Source organism: Tamandua tetradactyla, chromosome 8 (genome assembly GCF_023851605.1).
Source record: "Tamandua tetradactyla isolate mTamTet1 chromosome 8, mTamTet1.pri, whole genome shotgun sequence".
In the NCBI taxonomy this organism is placed as follows: Eukaryota; Metazoa; Chordata; class Mammalia; order Pilosa; family Myrmecophagidae; genus Tamandua; species Tamandua tetradactyla.
This window is the reverse complement of record NC_135334.1, coordinates 33147869-33162455: the sequence shown is the minus strand read 5'-3', so window position 1 is coordinate 33162455 and position 14587 is coordinate 33147869. Positions and strand designations below refer to the sequence as shown.

At 40.0% G+C, this 14587-nt stretch overlaps 1 protein-coding gene across 1 annotated transcript in view; it reads right to left on the bottom strand.

The window, feature by feature from the left end:
- Nucleotides 1–14587, bottom strand: part of POGLUT3 (protein O-glucosyltransferase 3) — a 50082-nt gene that overhangs the window by 18543 nt on the left and 16952 nt on the right. The window contains exons 2-3 of the mRNA XM_077113045.1: nucleotides 5080–5277; nucleotides 549–835 (exon numbers count right to left, since the gene is read on the bottom strand). Coding sequence (XP_076969160.1) covers nucleotides 549–835; nucleotides 5080–5277 — 485 coding nt within the window. The remainder of the gene's footprint in view (nucleotides 1–548; nucleotides 836–5079; nucleotides 5278–14587) is intronic.

The following is a 14587-nucleotide window of genomic DNA, read 5'->3' as shown; positions in this document are numbered from 1 at the left end:
CTGCAGATGGTGAAGTCTGAATGGGAGGAGTGTTTTGCAGGAATAGGGAATTTTTTTTTTTTTTTTTTTTTTAAAGGAAAGACAGAGAGAAGGAAGGAAGGGAAACATTTTTAAACATTTTCTTTGTTTTTATTGTATTCTGTTTCTCCGTTTTTGTTACATGGGCTGGGGCCGGGAATCGAACCGAGGTCCTCCGGCATAGCAGGCAAGCACTTTGCCCGCTGAGCCACCGCGGCCCGCCCCAGGAATAGGGAATTTTAAGAACAGACCTTGAGGCCAAAAACCTCTTAAAGTTCAGAGAAATCTTGGGAGTATCCTAAATAGCCTATTTACCTGAGATGGGAACTGAAGCCATTTATTTAAATATTAGAGGAAAGAGAGATCCAAAAAAGAGGACTTATATCTTAGATGTTCATTTTCCAAGCCTGGAATCTATTTTTCCTTCCGTTGGCATTATTTTTTATGCATTTTCTCAGCAAAACATTTAAATGTTACAATTACATAATTAAGTTGTATTGTTCTTAGACTCAGTCAATGCATTCTCATACCTTTCTTGCCAGTGACAGCAAAATCTCATCAGAGAACATTTTGAAGTCCGTGTATTTCCCTAAAGATCGCCGGTAGACGTGGTTATTGAGTATTGTGTAATGTACAATGGCACCTCTTTCATCCCCAAATCTTTTGGGGACTTCGCTTAGCATCTGTTGCAGATTGATGCTGGGGAAGGAGGCAAAATCTTTTGCAATCTGTGGTTCCTTGGTTGGACAAGAAAGAGTTTTCTGCCAAGTCTGAGGATCCTCTTCTGGACAGGTACAATACTCATGGTATACAGGTCCTAGGGAAGGGAAAGGTAGAATGCCATGCTCCATTAGGAAGCATCACAACACAGGGAATTGTTTCTATTCTGATGTGGACAGGGCTTCCTGATGAATTCCAATGTTTTCCAGACAGGTATAATCTGCCATAGTCAATTTAGTGCTTCAAGTTATTAAGTCAGAGTCCTAGGCTTCTACTTTCTCTTCTGTTTTCTTACCACCCTGGATAACCTAGAATAACATATACTGTCTCCCCATCTAAACTACTCTCAATGAATAAGCTGATTGGTTCATTTATAGTGAGTTATATATGGCCGATGAACATAAAACAACTTATCTTTTCACAAGAAAAAAAGGAACATATTAATTTTAAAGCATTATTATGTAGTAGGGTAGTGATTTTTAAAGACAGGATGGGGTCTATTCCTCTGTGCCCCTAAAATCATCTCCATTAGCACTTCTCAAAGAGGAAATATGTAACCCAAGGGAGTCTTGGCAGTATAAACTTTTTTTTTTTTTGCATGGGCAGGCACCAGGAATCGAACCCAGGTCTTCAGCACAAAAGGCAAGAATTCTGTCACTGAGCCACTGGTGCCCACCCTGGCAGTGTAATTTTAAGAGGCTGGTTATAAGCATAAAATTTATCTGAAGAGTCACTTAAAAAAGAGTTCATGTAAATTTTTATATCATATTCCAAAATATAACAATATTTATTTTAATATAAAGTTATTTTTTTACATGATTTAATTTTCTTGGAGGATTTCCACACTGACCAAAATAAAAACCATGGACCAGATCTACCCTCCCACTTGAAATAACCAGAAACATGGGTAAACTACGGAAAACATCAGTTTTAAGATATTGGATATTGGGCAATGAAAGACAGTAGATCTTAGAGATGAGAAACAAGTGAGGTGAGTGATATAATTCCCCAGCTTACTGCCCAAGAGAGTGTCATGTCATAGAGAGGGGGAATCTTGGCAGAATATGGTTTTCTCACTGAGTTGATGAGAGCTGAGAGTCCAAGGAGACTAAGGCAGCTGGAGTTTGAGGAAGATTATCTGAGAGGAGGGAGCTGTACAGAAAGAGAACTCCAGAGATCTTCAGAAGATCCTCTTCAAGTATTCAGCAGAGTACTGACCAGCACATAAGTGTGAGGAAACTGTCCAAGGCCAGGGGAAGAAGCATCCAAAAGGATTAGAGGGAACAGTACCCACCATTCACACAAGGCTAGGAGTAGTGCCTGTTCATACTAGTCAAACTAGAAAACCTCATAATTCATGGGGCACTGGGTAGAATATGCAGAAGAGTATTGCCTCAGCAGGAAGGAATAATCAGCCATAGAGTAAACATGGCCAAGGTCCTGCCTAACAAACCATAAAAGCAAAACTCAAAAGGATCAAATGATTTCCAAGTAACTTACTGCATCCCAGTAAAAAGCTGAAGAATATGTGAACTCATCAAGAAATGAAAAATACACTACATGAGATTAATGGCAAATTGGATATTGAGGAAGAAAACATTAGTGAAGTTGAAGACACAGCAATAGGAACTATACAAAGTAAAAAACACACAGAGAAAAAGAGTTGAAAAAATGAAAAGAGCCCTGGGAGAACTTATATTGGTATCTGGAATCCTTTAAGTGTGAGGGATGTAGAACAGAAAAAATATTTCAAAAGTAATGGCCAAAATTTTTCCAAATTTGATGGAAATCCGATACACAAAATCCAAGAAGTTGCACAAACTGCATGCACAAGAAACATGAAGAAACTAAACCAAAGCACATACTAATCAAACTGTGAAAAATCACAAAGAGCAAGCCTTAAAAAGTATTACAAAGGAACAAAGATAAGGATGATGGTAGATTTAGTATTAGAAACCATTCATGCAAGAAGACAGTGGAGTAACATCTTTAAAGTACCAAAAGAAAAAAACTGTCAACCTAAAATTCTATACCTAGCAAAAATTGTTTTAAAATAAAGGTGAAATAAAGACTCTCAGGCATTCAAAAGCTGGATGAATTCATTATCATTTGTGCCAGTTTGAATCTTTTGTGGACTCCAGAAAAGCCATGCCCTTTAATCCTCATTCAGTATTACTGGGTGGGAGCTTTTTGATTGTTCCCATAGAGAAGTAATCCACTCAATTGTGGGTGATAACTTTTGATTAGATGGGTTCCATAGAGATGTGTCACCACCTATTCAAGTTAGGGTTGCTTACAGGAGCTTTTTAAAAGGGAACCATTTTGGAAAAAGCCTAAGAGCCACAAAAACCCACACAGCCAGAGGCCTTTGGAGATGAAGAAGGGAAACACCCCTAGGGGAGTATTATGAAACAAGAAGCCTGGAGAGAACACTAGCAGACATCACCATGTTCACCATGTGCTCTCCCAGTTGAGAGACAAACCCTGAACGTCATCAGCCATCTTGAACCAAGATATTTTTCCCTGGATGCCTTACATTGGACATTTCTATAGCCTTGCTTTAATTTGGACATTTTCACAGCCTTAGAATATGTAAACTTGCAACATAATAAATTTCCCTTTTTAAAAGCCATTCCATTCCTGGCGTATTGCATTCTGGCAGCTTGCAAACTAGAACACCAGCACTCTCACACTAAAAAAGGAAAAAAAAAGATGAAAAAGGAAAGGAAATCCTCAGGCAGAAAGCAAATGTTTCTAGATGACAATGTGTCGCTACAAGGATAAAGATTACCAGAAATGCCAACAACATGGATAAATACAAAAATTTTTCCTTATCATTTAAATCTCTTTAAATTACTTGGATTTTTCCCTTAAAATTTCAAGTAAAAATAAGCTGCAGGAGGTGTGTATACTATGTTTACCCTGTGTACAAACCTTGGAGGTCATCAGAAACCCACTCTGAAAGGCATGGGACTTACACATAAGGCTGGCTTTTTTTTCTAGCACAATTAAGGAATTCTCAATGGCTTTCTTAATAATGGACTTTGGTGGTGCCAAGTGTTATGGTCAGGTTCATGTGTCAACTTAGACATGTGGTGGCACCTGTTTGTCTGGTTGGGCAAGTGCTGGACTGTCTGTTGCTATGAGGACATTTCATAGAATTAAATCATGATCACATCAGCTGCATCCATAGCTGATTCCATTTGTAATTAGCCCAGGGGCATGTCTTCTGCAATGAGTGATGCTTAATCTGATCACTGGAAGCCTTTTAAGGAGGATTCAGAAGAGACAGGCTCTCTTCCTGTTTCGGCTTTTAAGCATCTCCTGTGGAGTTCGTCCAGACCCTCCATCAAAATTGTCAGCTTCACAGCCTGCCCTATGGATTTTGGACTCTGCATTTCCACAGTTACATGAAACACTTTTATAAATTTTATATTTGCGAGTGTTTCTGTGATTCTGTTTCTCTAGAGAACACTAACTAATATACCAAGCATTTACAAAAAGGGAGTTGGAGTATTCATCAACTAAGGAATGAGCTGGAGTATTCATCAACTAAGGGAAGAAAATCATACTTGAAACAGATTATCCTCAAACTCTGAAAGTAACTGTTTTCTCTTTGAAGTACAACCAACACCAAACACAATTTATCTGGACTAGCTGTGAAAAACAAAATTGACTGCTCTTGGGTTTTGAAATTCCTACATAGCTTTGGTTTAGTTTTCTTACCAGACTATGACCTGTTCTGTTCTCTTACTGCAATTGTACAGGGCAAAGGATTTAAGAGCCCGCATTGCCTAAAAAACATGCTTCCCTAAAAAATTTAATATAACACCAAAAAGCATGATTCAGTGCTTCTAAAATCCATGCAAGCCACAGCACACCAGAAAATTGTGTAATGGATGGATTGAGACAAACAATGATGATGGTACCCTCTGTCTTATTTCTTTGCTTGCTTTCCAACCACAACAGGAATATGTGTGCAAGGTTATACATGTGAGGGCAAAGATAATAGTTGATTTAAAAGTTGCGGGTTATCCTACCAAATAGGGAACTTCTGTAAATGGTAGAAGTAAAATCACTGAGGAGGACTTCATTTTGTTAAATTCTGGAATGAAGCTTCCAAAAATTGACCTGATGTATTATTTCACAATGTTACTATATGTAATTGATATTTGGCCTGGAAAAGAATTTTTACCATTTCTTTAAGGAACTTAGCTCAGTTAAGTGAGCCTCCTCTTTTTTCTATGGCAACAGCTAGAGGGTATCATTTATCTATTTTGAGTGTTGTAGGAATTTCTAGGCTAAATAGATAGGATTCTGGATTATATAATAATCACTTACCTTTCAAAATATAGGGAGACTGGGCTACATGTTCTACACCATAAAGGACTTCTATCTTCAGTCCTTCAATGACAGTTTCATACATCCTATATCTTATCAAAAATGTTCCATCATTCCTGTCCAAAGGTGGAGGGGTGTGAATCCGGACAAACTCTTTAGGTGAAAGAGATTTGATGACTACCCTGAATAGTGTTTGACCTGAAAGAAAAAAATAAATATAAATAACTCTACTACTTCATGGTTATTTTGCAACAATTACTGAATCAGTGTCTATACAGAAGTTACTTTTTCTCTGTAGCATCAATGATAAACCAAATAATTTTAGCTGGGAAGATCCTTGAGGCCAGGAACTAAACCTGATTCATGTCTACAAATCAAGGCTCTGAATTAGATCCATTAGTTAGTCAATAAAGATTTACTAAATGAACAAAATCAATTCGTGAATAAAGCAAGAGAGAAACAGACTTTTTATCTAGTTGCTCTTTTTTCCTTTGGGTAGAATTAAAGCCCAATCATTCCAAATAGTTAAAAAATACATGAACTCCAGACTACTCAATAGGTACCATGGAGGCAAGAGGGCAGTGGTATGATATATTTAAGATACTGAATGAAAAAGGCTTCCAGCCAAGAATTCTTTACCAGCCAAGTTATCCTTCGAAATTGAAAGACAGATTAAAATCTTCAAAGACAAATGAAGACTGAGTGAAATAGACAAGAGTCCTGCCCTATCAGAAATACTACACGGAATCCTATCAGCTGAAAAAAAAAGAGATAGACAGGAAAGAGATGTCTGGAGGAGGGTACAGAATTGAAGAATACCAGTAAGGGTAACATAAAGGATAAAAAGAAAGGGAAAAATATAGATCTTAGAAATAAAAACTAAAGGATAAAATGGTATTGTCAAGAACTGCTTTTACAGTAATAAATCTAAATGTTATCAGACTAAACTTACCAATTAAAAGATACAGAGTGGCAGAATGGATTAAAAATATAATCAATCTATATGATGTTTATAAGGGATGAACCTTAGGTCCAAGGACACAAATAGATTGAAAGTGAAAGGATGGTAAAAGATGTCCTATGCAAGTTGTAACCAAAAGAAAGCAGAAGCAGCTATACTAATATCAGATAAAATAGCCTTTAAATGTAAAGATGGCATAAGAGGTAAAGAAGGACACTACATATTAATAAAAAGGACATTTCACCAAAAGGAAATAACAAATTATAAATATGCTCCCAATCAAAGAGCTCCAAAGTACATGAGGCAAACATTGGCAAAACTGAAGGAGGCTATAGATGTTTCCACAATATTAGCTGGGAGACTTCAATACACCACTCCCCACTATAGATAGCAACTAGAGGATCAATAGGAAATAGAGAACCTAAACAATGTGATAAATGCATTAGACCTAATATACATATTTAGATCATTACATTCCAAAACCCCAGGATGTACATTCATTTCTAGTACTCATGGAACATTCTCCAGCATAGATCATATACTAGGATACAATATAATAAGTATTGTTATTATAAGCCTTTATAAATTTAATAAGATTGAAATTATCCAGAGGACTCTCTCTGACCACAGTGGAATGAAGCTAGGAATTAATAATCACCAGAGCAAGACTTTCACAAATATATGGAGATTAAACAGCACACTCTTAAATAATCGTGTGTCAAAGAAGAAACTGCTAGAGAAATTGATAAATATCGAGAGATGAATGATGAGAATATATCAGAACTTATAGGATATTGCAAAAGGCAGTGCTGAAATGGAAATTTATTACCTTAAATGCTTATATTAAAAAAGAATGAGTAGGACAGGCCACAGTGGCTCAGCAGGCAGAGTTCTTGCCTGCCATGCCGGAGACCTGGGTCTGATTCCTGGTGCCTGCCCATGCCAAAATAAAAAAAAAAAAGAATGAGCAAAAATCGAGGACTTAACTGTTCACCTGGAGAAAGTAAAAATAGAACAGCAGGACTTCCGGAGAAGATGGCGGCTTAGTAAGACGCGCGGGTCTTAGTTCCTCCTCCAGAAAAGCAACTAAAGAAACAGAAACAATACGAAACAGCTCCCGGAGTCACGACAGAGACCAAAAAGACAGCGTACCCCATTCTGGAACAGCTGAACGGGCAGGGAGAATCTGCTGCGGTGAGCTACCCGAGGGGTGCGCGTTTTCCCGGCCGGGGCGGCTGGCGACTGGGGTCCCCTCCACGCACGTGGCTCCCCGGTCTGACTGGGAACGTTGGATAGCGGGGCCCTCCCGTCACGCTTGGCGTTTCGGGCCAGCTGGGCAATTAGGACCGGCACACCCCCAAGCCAGGGCGGCCGGCGACACCCCCCGCCCTCCATGCGCGGTTTCCCGGGCCGACTGCCATGCAGACAGACGAGCTCCACGAGCTCCACCTACTGGGCAGGAAAAGAAAAACAGAGCCCAGAGATTTCACAGAAAAACCTTTCAACCAGCTGGGTCCCACACCCAGGGAAATCTGATCAAATGCCCAGACACCAGCAGAAAATAATGGATGACGCTCGGAAAATTGAAGATATGGCCCAGTCAAAGGAACAAACCAATAGTTCAAATGAGATACAGGAGCTGAGACAACTAATGCTGAATATACGAACAGAAATGGAAAAATTCTTCAAAAACCAAATCAATAAATTGAGGGAGGACATGAAGAAGACATGGGCTGAACAAAAAGAAGAAATAGAAAATCTGAAAAAACAAATCACAGAACATATGGGAGTGAAGGACAAAGAAGAAAAAATGGAAAAAACAATGGATACCTACAATGGTAGATCTAAAGAGACAGAAGCTACAATTAGTGAACTGGAGGATGGAACATCTGAATTCCAAAAAGAAACAGAAACCATAGGGAAAAGAATGGAAAAACTTGAGCAGGGGATCAGGGAACTGAATGACAATATGAAGCGCACAAATATACGTGTTGTGGGTGTCCCAGAAGGAGAAGAGAAGGGAAAAGGAGGAGAAAAACTAATGGAAGAAATTATCACTGAAAATTTCCCAACTCTTATGAAAGACCTAAATTTACAGATCCAAGAAGTGCAGCGCACCCCAAAGAGAATAGACCCAAATAGGCGTTCTCCAAGACACTTACTAGTTAGAATGTCAGAGGTCAAAGAGAAAGAGAGGATCTTGAAGGCAGCAAGAGAAAAACAATCTGTCACATACAAGGGAAACCCAATAAGACTATGTGTAGATTTCTCAGCAGAAACCATGGAAGCTAGAAGACAGTGGGATGATATATTTAAATTACTAAAAGAGAAAAACTGCCAACCAAGACTCCTATATCCAGCAAAATTGTCCTTCAAAAATGAAGGAGAAATTAAAACATTTATAGACAAAAAGTCACTGAGAGAATTTGTGACCAAGAGACCAACTCTGCAAGAAATACTAAAGGGAGCATTAGAGTCAGATACGAAAAGACAGAAGAGAGAGGTATGGAGTAAAGTGTAGAAAGAAGGAAAATCAGATATGATATATGTAATACAAAAGCCAAAATGGTAGAGGAAAATATTATCCAAACAGTAATAATACTAAAAGTTAATGGACTGAGGGCGGGCCGCGGTGGCTCAGCGGGCAAAGTGCTTGCCTGCTATGCCGGAGGACCTCGGTTCGATTCCCGGCCCCAGCCCATGTAACAAAAACGGAGAAACAGAATACAATAAAACAAGAAAATGTTTAAAGATGTTTCCCTTTCTTCCTTCCTTCCTTCCTTCTATCCTTCCTTCCTTCTCTCTGTCTTTCCTTTAAAAAAAAAAAAAGTTAATGGACTGAATTTCCCAATCAAAAGACATAGAATGGCAGAATGGATTACGACCCAGCAATACCACTGCTAGGTATCTACTCAAGGGACTTAAGAGCAAAGACACAGACGGACATTTGCACACCAGTGTTTATAGCAGCATTATCCACAATTGCAAAGAGATGGAAACAGCCAAAATGTTCATCAACAGACGAGTGGCTAAACAAACTGTGGCATATACCTATGATGGAATATTATGCAGCTTTAAGACAGACTAAACTTATGAAGCATGTAATAACATGGATGGACCTAGAGAACATTATGCTGAGTGAGTCTAGCCCAAAACTAAAGGACAAATACTGTAAGGTCTCACTGATGTGAACCGACATTTGAGAATCAGCTTGGAATATATCATTGGTAACAGAGACCAGCAGGAGTTAGAAACAGGGTAAGATAATGGGTAATTGGAGCTGAAGGGATACAGACTGTGCAACAGGACTAGATACAAAAACTCAAAAATGGACAGCACAATAATACCTAAGTGTAATGTAACTATGTTGGAACACTGAATGAAGCTGCACCTGAAATATGGTTTTTTGTTTGTTTGTTTGTGTGTTTGTATCTTTTGTTTTTGTTTTTTTTCTTTTTCCTTTTTATATATATATATATTAGTAGTATTATTATTTTAACTCTCTTCTCTATATTAACATTCTATATTTTTTTCTGCTGTTTTGCTAGTTCTTTTCCTAAATCGATGCAAATGTACTAAGAAATGATGATCATACATCTATGTGATGATACTAAGAATTACTGAGTGCATTCGTAGAATGGAATGATTTCTAAATGTTGTGTTAATTTCTTTTCTTTTTTTTGATTAATAAAAAAATTAAAAAAAAAATAGAACAGCAAACTAACCCCAAAGTAAATAAAAGAAGAAAAATAACCAAGATTAAAGCAGAAGTAAATGAACTGGAAAATAAAACAACAGAAAAAAATCAACAAAACCAAAAGTTGGTTCTTTGAGAAAGTCAATAAAAACGATGAAACTCTAGCTGGACTAACCAAGAAAAAAAGAGAGAACACAAATTAACAAAATCAGAAATGGGAGGTGTCATGGTCAGGTTCATGTGTCAACTTGGCCAAGTGGTGGTACCTGTTTGTCTGGTTGGGTAAGTGCTGGCCTGTCTGTTGCAATGAGGACATTTCATAGAATTAAATCATGATCATGTCAGCTATATCCATAGCTGATTCCATTTGTAATCAGCCAAAAGGGAATGTCTTCTGCAATGAATAATGCTTAATCTGATCACTGGAAGCCTTTTAAGGAGGGTTCAGAAGAGACAGGCTCTTTCTGTTTTGGCTGGTGAGCCTCTCCTGTGGAGTTCATCCAAACCCTCCATCAGAATCATCAGCTTCACAGCCTGCCCTGTGGATTTTGGACTCGGCATTCCCATGGTCACATGAGACACTTTTATAAATTTTATATTTGCGAGTGTTCCCTGTTGATTCTGTTTCTCCAGAGAACCCTAACTAATACATCTAGCACCAGGAATGGTTCTTAAGAAACAGAATCTTAAAAATGGGTTTTTATGAATGGTCTACTCTGACTGAACTCAAAGACACTAAGGACTCTGATTCCCATAATCAGAATGATACTCCCAATCTATGGAGTGAGTTGGCAAAAGAGATAGTCAAAATATCACCATTCGATTCTCCTAAGGCTTCACTTGTACGAAGCCAGGCTCTGGGGGATAATGTTTCTGAAACCTTTACAGAGTTTTGTAGAAATAAGAGGTATAAAGATATTGGTTCGTTGTCGTTAGATACACTGGCTACATTAAAGAGTGAAAGCGATGGGCTTAAGGCTTCAAACAAGAAACTTAAGCACCGTCTGACAGATATAGACGTTTCTATGAGTATCCTGAAGGAAAATCTTATTTCCTGTAGCCAAAGACTTGAGATCTCTGAAAATCAGATTCAGAATCTTATTGTTGGAGTAGCAACTTTACAATGTAAACTGATATCTCAATCTTGCATGGTGTCTGCCATTAAAGTGAGGGCACTGATTGGAAAGGAGTGGGACCCTGAAAAATGGGATAGTGACATATGGATTGATAATGTCGGGGGTGAGGTCGAAACCCTAGATCCTGCTGAGTCTTCTCTGGATAACCCTGTAATAGTTTTCCCTGAGGACATAACCACCCCACCTCAAGCTTGCCTTGAGGAGTTGGCCACCCAACCTCCTCCTGAAGAGATTAGCCCTAGAGTGATTAATCCTGTTTCACCAGATGAAACTTCAAATGAAGGCTCTGAAGCAAATGGCTTGGAAGATATTTCTAATTCTTTTCATGACCCACCCCCACCATCCCTCATTTCTTCTAGACCTATAACTAGACTAAAGTCCCAAAAGGCCCCTAAAGGTGAGGTACAAAGTATCACACATGAGGAGGTACGTTATACTCCAAAAGAACTGTGTGGGTTTTCTAATTTATATAGACAGAAATCATGGAAATATGTGAGGCAATGGATTTTAAGGGTGTGGGATAATGGTGGGATCACTATAAGGCTGGATCAGGCTGAATATATCGATATAGGCCCACTAAGCAGAGATTCTGCATTCAATGTTATAGCTTGAAGGGTTAGAAAAGGTATTAACAGTTTGTTTGGATGATTGGTTGAAACATGGATCAAAAGGTGGCCAACATTACCTGAGGTTGAAATGCCAGAACTGCCCTGGTATAATGTAGATGAGGGATCCAGAGGCTTAGAGAGATTGGAATGTTAGAGTGGATTTATCATGCAAAGCCTGCTGTTACACCCCAGGAATGTCCGGAGGATGCACCTTTTACCAGAACAGTGAGAAATAAATTTGTGAGACTAGCACCATTATCCCTGAAGAGCTCTATGGTTGCACTTCTCTGTAGGTCAGATATTACTGTAGGAACTGCTGTCACTGAGCTGGAATCCTTAAACACAATGGCGATGACAGGATCCTGAGTTGAAGCCAGGTAGCAGCACTTAATTGCCAAAGACAGGGTAGACGTGGCTATTATAATAGACAGCGAACTCAAAGCAAGCATCAAAATTATGACTCACAGAGATTTGCAGCATTGGCTAGTAAATCATGGGGTACCTAGAAATACAATAGAAGGGCAGTCTACTAAATTCTTGTTGGAGCTGTATAAACAAAAGAGTTCTAGGTCAAGTGAACAGAAGTCTAACCTAAATTACAAAAACACAGAGTCACGGCCCCTTAAATCAATTTCCAGACTTGACAGTTTACAGACCCAGAACCTCTTGAATGAAGGGGAGGCCAGGTCCCTTTGGGGGAGAACCCTGTCATACTGCCACAAATTTACACTGTTAATCTTCCTCTAAGTCTTCTTCAAGGAGACCAATGGCCTTTTACCAGGGTAACTGTGCATTGGGGAAAAGGAAATGATCAGATATTTGGGGGATTATTAGACACTGGTTCAGAAGTGACATTAATTCCAGGGGACCCAAAACATCACTTTGGTCCACCAGTCAGAGTGGGGGCTTATGGAGGCCAGGTGATCAATGGAGTTTTAGCTCAGGTCCATCTCACAGTGGGTCCAGTGGGCCCCTGGACCCATTCTGTAGTTATTTCCCCAGGTCCAGAATGTATAATTGGTATAGACATACTGAGCAACTGGCAGAATCCCCACACCGGCTCTCTATCTCGTGAAGTGAGAGCTATTATGGTGGGAAAGACCAAGTGGAAGCCACTAGAACTGCCCCTACCAAGCAAAATAGTAAATCAGAAGCAATACTGGATTCCTGGAGGGACTGCAGAGATTACTGCCACTCTTAAAGACTTGAAGGATGCAGGGGTGGTGACTCCCACCACATCCCCATTCAACTCTCCTATTTGGCCTGTGCAGAAAACAGATGGGTCTTGGAGGATGACGGTGGATTATCATAAGCTCAACCAGGTGGTAACTCCAATTGCAGCTACTGTTCCAGAAGTGGTATCATTGCTTGAGCAAATCAGTACATCCCCTGGTACCTGATATGCAGCTATTGATCAGGCAAATGCTTTTTTCTCAATAGCTATTAGTAAGGACCACCAGAAACAGTTTGCTTTCAGCTGGCAAGATCAGCAATATACTTTCACTGTTCTACCTCAAAAGTATGTCAACTCTCCAGCCCTACGTCATAATCTTGTCTGCAGGGACCTTGATCATTTCTCCTCCCATGAGACATCACACTGGTCCATTATATTGATGATATCATGTTGATTAGACATAGTGAGCAAGAAGTAGTAACTACTCTGCATTTGCGTGGCAGACGATGGGAGATAAATCCAACAAAAATAAAGGGGTCTTCCACCTCAGTGAAATTTCTAGGTGTCCAGTGGTGTGGGGCATGTCAAGATATCCCTTCTAAGGTGAAGGGTAAGTTGCTGCATCTGGCCCCTCCTACGACCAAAAAAGAGGCACAATGCCTGTTCGGTCTTTTTGGACTTTGGTGACAACATATTCCTCATTTGGGTGTGCTACTCCGACCCATTTTCAAGTGACCAGAAAAGCTGTTAATTTTGAGTGGGGACCTGAACAAGAGGAGGCTCTGTGACAGGTCCAGGTTTCTGTACAAGCTGCTCTGCCACTTGGGCCATATGATCCAGCAGATCCAATTGTGTTGGAAGTGTCAGTGGCAAATAGAGATGCTATCTGGAGCCTTTGGCAGGCCCCTATAGGAGAATCACAACACAGATCCTTAGAATTTTGGAGCAAAGCCTTACCATCTGCTGCAGATAACTACTCTCCTTTTGAGAAACAGCTTTTGGCCTGCTAGTGCCTCTTAGTAGAGACTGAACGCTTAACTATGGGCCACCAAGTTACCATGAGACCTGAGTTGCCTATCATGAGCTGGGTGTGGTCTGACCCACCAAGCCATAAAGTTGGGTGGGTGCAGCAGCACTATAGTGTAAAATGGAAATGGTATATATGAGATAGGGCCAGAGCAGGTCCTGAAGGCACAAGTAAATTACATGAAGAAGTGGCCCAAATGCCCATGGTCTCCACTCCTGCCACATTACCGTCTCTTTCCCAGACCAGAGCTATGGCCTCTTGGGGAGTTCCTTATAGTGAATTGACTGAGGAAGAGAAAACTCGGGCCTGGTTTACAGATGGTTCATCACAATATGCAGGTACCACCTGAAAGTGGACAGCTGCAGCATTACAACCCCTTTCTGGGGTGTCCTTGAAGGACAGTGGTGAGGGAAAATCCTCCCAGTGGGCAGAACTTTGAGCAGCACATCTAGTTCTTCATTTTGCTTGGAAGGAAAACTGGCCAGAGGTGCGTTTGTTTACTGATTCATGGGCTGTTGCTAATGGTTTGGCTGGATGGTCAGGGACTTGGAAAGACCATAATTGGAAAACTGGTGACAAAGAGGTCTGGGGAAGAAGTATGTGGATAAACCTTTCTGAGTGGGCGAAAAACATGAACATATTTGTGTCCCATGTGAATGCACACCAGAGGGTGACTTCAGCAGAGAAAGATTTTAATAATCAAGTTGATAAGATGATCCGTTCTGTGGATACAAGTCAACCTCTTTCCCCAGCAATTCCTGTCATTGCCCAATGGGCTCATGAACAAAGTGGTCATGGTGGTAGAGATGGAGGTTATGCATGGGCTCCACAACATGGACTTTCACTCACCAAGGCTGACTTGGCTACAGCCACTGCTGAGTGCCCAATCTGCCAGCAGCAGAGAC